Source organism: Musca domestica, unplaced genomic scaffold (genome assembly GCF_030504385.1).
Source record: "Musca domestica strain aabys unplaced genomic scaffold, Musca_domestica.polishedcontigs.V.1.1 33, whole genome shotgun sequence".
NCBI classification, from domain to species: domain Eukaryota; kingdom Metazoa; phylum Arthropoda; class Insecta; order Diptera; family Muscidae; genus Musca; species Musca domestica.
The window spans coordinates 7,446,807-7,455,903 of record NW_026712312.1 but is presented as its reverse complement, the minus strand read 5'-3'; the positions used below and the strand labels follow the sequence as shown (position 1 = coordinate 7,455,903).

General features: G+C 35.0%; 1 protein-coding gene across 1 annotated transcript; it reads right to left on the bottom strand.

The window, feature by feature from the left end:
* Positions 1-5,415: 5,415 nt before the first annotated feature.
* LOC101887443 (actin-87E) lies at positions 5,416-8,386 on the bottom strand. The gene is made up of 2 exons (XM_005180521.4): positions 8,230-8,386; positions 5,416-6,993 (listed from the first exon to the last, which is right to left on the bottom strand). The coding sequence occupies exon 2, from the start codon at positions 6,970-6,972 to the stop codon at positions 5,842-5,844; it is 1,131 nt and encodes a 376-aa protein (XP_005180578.1). The 5' UTR covers positions 6,973-6,993; positions 8,230-8,386; the 3' UTR covers positions 5,416-5,841.
* Positions 8,387-9,097: the final 711 nt, after the last annotated feature.

Here is a 9,097-nt window from a genome sequence, read left to right as displayed (position 1 = left end):
ACCTTAATACCAGTCTTAATAACAAATTTAGAAGATGATTTGAAACTATACTTTTAAATGTATTTTTTTATTCTCGTTAAATAAATATTTCCAAATCAAAAACTATTCCTACATATACAGGTTGAGATGAAAAAACTGTAACCAACTTCAGACTGCTGTCATTTCTAAGCCACTCGCCCGAAAGCTGTTAAAATTGTTCCAGTGACAGCTCATTATATTGTTTACAAGCATACAAAAGCATTTTGGTGAGAATTTTCCAGAAAGAAAGTTATTCCGGATGGAATTCAAGCGCGATTGTGTGATTTCTTTGTATTTGGCTGGAAAACCCAAGTGGCTATCGTTAGAGTATCCCGCATCGATCGAAACCCGCGTCGCAGTGGCCGAAAAATGGGTCGTGAGCTGAACATATCGCAATATTCCATTCGGCAAATATTGAAAAATGAGCTCGGGGTAAAGCCATTGAAATTCCAAAAAGTGCAGAAACTTATACCTCAACAGAAAAAAATAGACTCAAAAGAGCTAAAGAGTTGCTTCGCTTGGTCGAAAGAGGTGAACTGTCGAAATTGATTTTCTACTATGAGAAACCATTCGTTGTCCAGCAGTTTGTAAACAAACAAAATGATCGTGTTTACTTGCCAAAGAGGTCAGCTGAAAATGTGCACCTTCGGTTGACCACAGAACTTAAGCGTCGTCCATGGTGATGGTGAGGGCCGCCATAACAGCTGATTGTCGCTCTCCGCTCGTATTAATCGACCCCAGCATCAGAATAAACGCCGATTATTATAGCGAAAACATTTTGGTCGCAGACCTTGCATATTCCAACAGGACCTAAGAATGGTTACAAAATGAGGTTCCTCGCTTCATTTTCAGCGCACAATGGCCACCAAAATCTCCGAATACCAATACGTTGGACTATTGTGTCTAGATTATTTTTGAAAGCAAGGTTGGCACTAAAAAATACCAAAGTGTCGATCACATCACGCAAGTGCTGCGCAGGGAATGGGCCCAAATATCGTAGAGAAACATTCGGCCAAAGGTGATCAATTCGAACAAATCTAAACTTGTTCTAAAATTTGATTTTAAGCTATTTCCGACATTTTTTGCTTTCATTCAATAAAATTTAAAAAGAGATAGAAAAAATATGGCGTTTTTTGTGTCTCACCCTGTACATGCAGAATTATTTTTTTAATTATTTCTGAAGAAAATCGAAAAAGTAACAAAATTCAATTGTTTTTAGGCCTTTTAGTTTTGATTACAATATATTTTTAAATTTTAAATAAAAAATTCAGAAAAAGTTAGTGAAGCAACTTTTTCTAAGATGAACATTTTTGAAGATGATTTTATTGCTTTATTTGACGACTCTTTTAATCTTCGTTTGCTATTTTCATTTGATCAGTAACAAGAACGTTTTTTTATCTTACCCACATCTAAATTGTGACTTCCTGCTTCACTGTAACATTACATTATTGCAATTAAAGTAATCTCATGTATTAATCAGACCATATGCCAATTGTATTATTGGCCATAAAATTTCAAAATTTATTACGATTTTAATTTCAAAATAATAATAACCTGAAATTAAAATCGGTATAATTGAAAAGTAAAGTTATCCAATAAAAAGTCTATTTTAGCACTTTCACAGATGGGAGTGGCAACATATCGATTGATTTCAGTATTTGAACTAAATGGCCAATAACATTTCACATTTTATGACATTACATATAATTAATATGTAGGTGTGTATTGACATTTATAGGACATAATTAAATGCAAAAAGTTTATTGGAGACAAAGAGTTTGTGCACTACAACAGCTGAAAATAATAGAAGGCAAAATCCAACTTTCCAACTTTATGTAGGTTGAAGTTTGCTATTCAATATTTTGTGGTTTCTGACGTTGTTATAAAAATAGTTCTTTATTTTCTGGACGAATAGGATTTTGGTATTTTCAAAGCGGTCTACTGAATGTTATATTTTGCACTTATAGCTCAATTACAAGAAAAAAGTTTATTTAACTATATTTTTTCGATAATTATTTGAGTTAGTAAGTTTGTATATTTTAAATTACAATAAGCAAAAAAAAAAAAAAAAAAATAGAATTTTTTCATTTAAACAAACCCGGTACTTTTATTCATCTTTCTTCTTTTGTTCAGAGACTCAAAATAAAATTTGATCTATAATAATTATTGATTGAGGTAGATTTGGACTTTGATTGGAAATGTGATAAATTAAATGTAAAAAAGCAAACACATCATTTTTACTTGAAAACTGTAGTACCCAGATATATGGTTTATTTTGAGATTTATATTGAAAGATTGTGTAGAATATTTCTTCTTTAGACACTTCCCACCAAAAATGAAATTTTATTTTACTGTCAGGTGTCAACTTGAAAAATTCCGAGGAAAATTGGTCAACAATTAGGTATTATTTTCTTTTTTATTTGAGTGGAATTTTTGCAAATATTTTTATGGAGAATATTTTTTCTTTGACGACATCCTTCTAAAATGGTGCTTTGATGCTGATTTTTGCACAAACTCACACAATGTACGGCTTAAACCTTTTAATACTTACTTTTAACGTCTTTTTGGACCTAACGTAGAATTTTATGATTTATTTTGATATGATATGATCACGTTTAGTCGGAATTTTTAGCCATGTTTATTAATCAGCAATATTGCCGAAGATAACCTAAATGCACGGATTCCGAGGAATCTTAATCCAAAAATGTCCACAAGTTTGGAATAGGGAACAGTTTATTCCCTGCAGGTAAGATACCCAAGGAATCCTGATCAGTGGTCTAGAAATCATGGAATTCTTTTCTTAAAAACGTGATTGCTGGGACTTTGCATTTTCATCTGTAATGAACACAAATACAGATATCAATTTTTCAATTGAGATTGGCCGATTTTTTGCATTCAATATCAAATGAGAGAATTTGGCCCAACTCCGATCCGGGTTAATTATTAACTATTTTTATAACCTCTCTATCCTTTAGCGACATTTTTCACCGGAATTGTTTCAAATTTGGTATTTGAAGTTCGTAATGGAGCCTATGACAGAAAATTGTCTGTGCAGGTCCACGTCTTCGTATAGGCCTCATATAACGGCACCTCCCAATATTCGGTATTTTGATGATTTTAGCGACATTATTCACCGGAATTGTTTCAAATTTGGTATTTGAAGTTCGTAATGGATACTAGAGCCTATGACAGAAAATTGTCTGTGCAGGTTCACGTCTTCGTATAGCCCCCATATAACGGCACCTCCCAATATTCGGTATTTTGATGATTTTAGCGACATTATTCACCGGAATTGTTTCAAATTTGGTATTTGAAGTTCGTAATGGATACTAGAGCCTATGACAGAAAATTGTCTGTGCAGGTCGACGTCTTCGTATAGTCCGCCTATAACAGTACCTTCCAAAATTCGGTATTTTGATGATTTTAGCGACATTATTCACCGGAATTGTTTCAAATTACGTATTTAGAGTTCGTAATGAGAACTACAGTCTGTGACAGAATATTGTCTATGCAGGTCCAGGTCTTCGTATAGGCTCCATATATCAGTACCTCACTATATAAGGTATTTTGACTATTTTAGGTACTATATTCATCGAAATTGTTTGAAATTTCGTTTTTTAAGTTCCTAATAGGTGCTACATCCTGTGACAGAAAATTGCCCATGGAGGTCCAGATTTTCGTACGTACCCAAGTATACCCAATATAACGATATCCCTATATTGGGTTTTTAATGATTTTAGCTACATTATTTACCTGTTTTTTTTCAAGTTTCATATTTGAATATTGTAATGGCTTATGACAAAAGTTCCCCATCTTCGTATAGACCTCAATATAACGGCTATATTCTGTATTTTTCAGATTTTAACAGAATTTTTAACGGATTTTCCTTTTTTTTAATTTCCAAAGTAGTTCCAAATGGTGGAGGGTATTCAAAATTCGGTCCGGCCGAAATTACTGTTTTTTTTTACTTGTTTTTAGGTAATTTTAGTAGCACCAAGTTTTCGACACAGTTCTATATTACATATACCATGCCTGGTACCACACCAAATTTGAAAACATTTTAATATTGCGTTGGCAATTAAGTAGAGATATATTTAAACATTGTTCGAAACGGGTGAATTTGAAGGAATATTTCAATGTTTTCAATCCCCGTGGAAGATGGTAACAAAAGTTTGTTCGGGCGCACTTTCCACCTCTTTTAATTGTTGAAATAAAATATGCCAAAATAATATGTAGAGGGAAGAACAGAACACATTTTTCCAATTATGTATTTATGAAGAGACAGTATACAAATTAACAAAATTATTTCCCTGCGATAGGTAATAGGATATGTTTAAATAAAATGGAATTATGTATTCTCCTATACTATTTGTTTTAGGCAATTACAAAATTTTCTCGTGGCCATTTGAATTTTGCCCAGATTTGTTGGTTCTTGCTGCCTTAATAGAAGAAACCCGTTGGCATTACGGATACAATTTCAAATGAGAGCATTTGCTAAATTAGTTAAAATTCAAAAAAAAAAAAAAAAAAAACACAACATCCGATGGATAGATGGATGGGATGTGCATGATTATACCAACAAATACCAGGCATCCAAGAAAATATAGCTAAAAAAACGATAGAATTCCATAAAAATGTGTATATAGGTGTACGTACACACAGTGTATACACTAGCTACATTGTATGTGTGTACATACATATAGACTTCGGAATATGTATGCGTTATAGAGATTTCGTGATACAAGAAATATGCAATACATATCGATGAATATTTTTAGAATTTCAAATAAATCGCAGACATATTCGTGAGAATTTCTTAACCCACACATGTAGCCACATGTGTGTGTGTATGTATCTATTTCCTCTCGCTGGTGTACACCACTCAAACAAAAGGTCATATTGGAAAATGCAAACAAGACGTAAGGTGTAACCGAGGAAATGATCTAATAGGGTAGGCGATCGCCCACAGACATGACGACAATGTCCTCTTGAGAGCAGTGGCTTCTGTTTTCAAGTGTGTGTTTCGAGGGAGGCAGTTTAGATTAACGCGCACACATGTGTTCTCAGCGGCAGCAGCAGCAGCCATCAGCAGACTTGAGGCCCGCACTTGAGGAGTTGAGATTTTATTGTTTTGTTTTGTAGTCTTGTTATTGTTACAGGGCCATGGCAGCCTCTGACGCCAGACAGATGCCAAACATCTGGTGGCCATATTTGAGTATTTTTAGAAATCACTTGAAATCAGTTTGAATGACAACCTAACCCCCTGGACTCCTTGGGCTGCAGCCAGCCATTTGAAATGGGGGGCGCATGCGTGTATCATTTTTAGACCTACACCAATCTGCTTCCTACACCACCCCCCACCCTCCCCTTCCAAGGGGGCAACAATGAAAATGCCCATTTTCTTATTTTATTTTAAGTGTTGTGTTTATCTCTCAATTTATGTTTTCTTTATTTTCTCGCATAGTTCTAAAAAAATTTACAATATCTTTTGTTCTCCTCTTTCTCAGGTCCATGATTTTTTGTTGTTGTTCTTCTTCTTTTTTTGTTGTTTTGATTAAACTTAAAAATAATTAAATGATAATAAAGGGGGGAAGGGGAAATTATAATAGAATAGTTAAAGTTAAAATGAAAATTGTAGAATAATTGTTTGTTGTTGGAGCGTTATGACCCTCGAACACAACGAGTGCATCCGTGGGAAGGCACTGGTGCTGGTCAGCAGGAGCAGCAACAGCAGCAGAGCATTCGTCAGCGAGTGTATCGGTGTGTGAGGTCGCCGCCAATGATGTTGTTGATGTTGAGTGCAGCTGGAGGGGGGCGTGTCGCTTAGAAACACTTGCGGTGGACAATGCCGGGGCCGGATTCGTCGTATTCTTGCTTGGAGATCCACATCTGTTGGAAGGTGGAGAGGGAGGCCAAGATGGAACCACCGATCCAGACGGAGTATTTGCGTTCTGGGGGAGCGATGATCTTGATCTTGATGGTGGATGGGGCCAAGGCAGTGATTTCCTTTTGCATACGATCGGCAATACCGGGGTACATGGTGGTGCCACCGGACATGACAATGTTGGCGTACAAGTCCTTACGGATATCGACGTCGCACTTCATGATGGAGTTGTAGACGGTTTCGTGGATACCGCAAGATTCCATACCCAAGAATGAGGGTTGGAAGAGGGATTCTGGGCAACGGAAACGTTCGTTACCGATGGTGATGACTTGACCGTCGGGAAGTTCATAGGATTTCTCCAAGGAGGTGGAGGCGGCAGCGGTGGCCATTTCTTGTTCGAAGTCCAAGGCAACATAGCACAATTTTTCCTTGATGTCACGAACGATTTCACGTTCAGCGGTGGTGGTGAAGGAGTAGCCACGTTCAGTCAAGATCTTCATCAAGTAGTCGGTCAAATCGCGACCAGCCAAATCCAAACGGAGGATGGCATGGGGCAAGGCATAACCTTCATAGATGGGGACGGTGTGGGAGACACCATCACCAGAATCCAAAACGATACCGGTGGTACGACCGGAAGCGTACAAGGAGAGAACAGCTTGGATGGCAACATACATGGCGGGGGAGTTGAAGGTTTCGAACATGATTTGGGTCATCTTCTCACGGTTAGCCTTGGGGTTCAAGGGGGCTTCAGTCAACAAGACTGGGTGCTCTTCGGGGGCGACACGCAATTCATTGTAGAAAGTGTGATGCCAGATCTTTTCCATATCATCCCAGTTGGTGATGATACCGTGTTCAATGGGGTACTTGAGGGTCAAGATACCTCTCTTGGATTGGGCTTCATCGCCGACATAGGAGTCCTTTTGGCCCATACCGACCATCACACCTTGATGGCGGGGACGACCTACAATGGAGGGGAAGACAGCGCGGGGAGCATCATCACCGGCGAAACCAGCCTTGCACATACCGGAGCCGTTGTCGACGACCAAAGCAGCAACCTCATCATCACACATTTTGGAGTTTTTGTGTTGTTACTGTACGAATTTACGGAGGGGGAGGGAAAGAAAATAAAAAATGTCGGTTAGGAATGCAACGATTGTGAGATTTTCGGGCGGGGAAAATATAAAAAATAACGTGGCGGTGAAGAAAGTAATTCTTTTGAGTGGTAGTTTTTTTTTGGGTGGGGGTAGTACTGAGAGTTGTTTCCGAGGTTTTTATTACGGAATAGAAAAGTATCGGAAATTATTTTCGAGTTTTGCCTTGTTAAGAGCTAAAATGGCCCAAGTAACGTAAAATTTGAATACAGACGTAGTTGAAATTTATCTTTTTTGAAAATAAAAATAATCTTTATTTTGAGTTTTTTCATCTGAAAATTCCAGTTTTTTTAGAATTAATTCTTTAGGAATATATTAGTGATCTCTTCGTGGGAGTTGAAATGACATTTTCGAAACGTATACTCTCTCAGTGATAAAATTATTTTGTGTTTTCACTTTTTTACCGGATTTCTTTTTCTGGTAGTTTTGAAATGTGGAAAAATATGCCTGAATTTCTCATCAGAATTTATGTTTATCCAATTTTGTTTTTAATTTCAAAATAAATTTATATATATTGGATTTTGAATTTCAAAAAAAAAATCGTTTCAATTTTTTTTCTTAATTTGAAATGTGGAAAAATATGCCTGGATTTCTCATCAGAATTTATGTATATCAAAAATATTCTGATGCAATTAAAATGTTTTTTTGAAATTTATATTTATTGGATTTTAAATTTTAATTTCTTTAAACTACTAAATTTATATTTATTGGTTTTTAAATTGTAATAAATTGAGTTTAAGATTTAAAAATTTTGTGCCAAAAAATTGTAATTTTTTAAATAAAATTTATTTAAATTAAATTTTGAAATTTAAATTTGTTGAATTTTAAATTTTAATAAAGATAGTTTTTAACGTTTTAAAATTTGGAATGTTTCAAGTCTTTCAGAATTTTTCTTTTTCAAATAAATTAATTTAATTTTTTTTAATATTTAAATTTAATTTTTCCAATTACGAAACATTTGCGGATTTTTTTTTTTTATAATTTATTTTTCATTAGATAATCCAGGATATATTTTTTTGTATTCCAAATGTCTGGGAGTAATCCTTTTTGAGATGTGTCTATGTGCAAAGATATCACTTTTCAAATTTTCACCAATTATTCACCACTTTCTTCAATACCACTTATATTTTTTTAATTTTTCAAATATTTTTTTTTTAATATTTTTCAAATACTAACCGTTTACAAAAGAAAAGCTAAGAGACTAAATCAACACTTTCGCTGTAGAACTGCGAGTGACTGCTGGATTCTGATGTACTAATATTTATACCAGACATTGGAATTTTTGTATCTGAACAATTGGTACATATGATTTTCGTTACCCACACAGGCTCACGGCGGCCTCCCATACTCTGACAAAAAGGCGATGGCCATTCACACACATGGAAAAAGGCGCAGGCGTTGCATAGTTTAAGGAGAAATTTCAATACTCACGATTTTGAAATTCATAATTTTTTTAGAGAATTTTTGAAAATTTCTCAGTGTTTTCACTCTCTCTCTCGATATAGGGTAGAGAGCATATGTTGTTCTCTTTGAGATTTGAATATTTATTTTTGTATTTTTTTGTTTATATCCTCCATGTGTGATCTTTCATATCTCTCAACAAAAATCTTAACACACAAATGCATTTGGCCACTGAGGAGGATGGTGTACGTGGGGTATGGGATAGTCTACATATGGAGGCAGAGGGAGGTTATATGAAAAATCCAACAGCGCCAAATTTTGCAATATTAAAAAAAGAATTTCTCTCGATAAAACAAATTATTACATATCTTGAAAGAAATTTGTTGCTGTTGCTATTCTTTGTCTATATCACAACATTGGAATCTCATCCCATACATGGGAATGGATTCAAGAAAATGGACAAACATGAAGTATTTCGAAAGTAACAACGAAATGCAATTAATCAGAAAATGGTTTGGAATACCTAAAAAAATCGAATCAGTTCTTAAATTTCTATTAAAATATATTTTATTTAAATATATTTAATTTATTCCTAAATATCCTAAATAAATTATAAGTTTTCATAATTATCTCGTTCAACCCT

Coding starts and splice junctions, on each gene's coding strand:
- LOC101887443 (XM_005180521.4), bottom strand. CDS start 6,972: ATGTGTGATGATGAGGTTGCTGCTTTGGTCGTCGACAACGGCTCCGGT.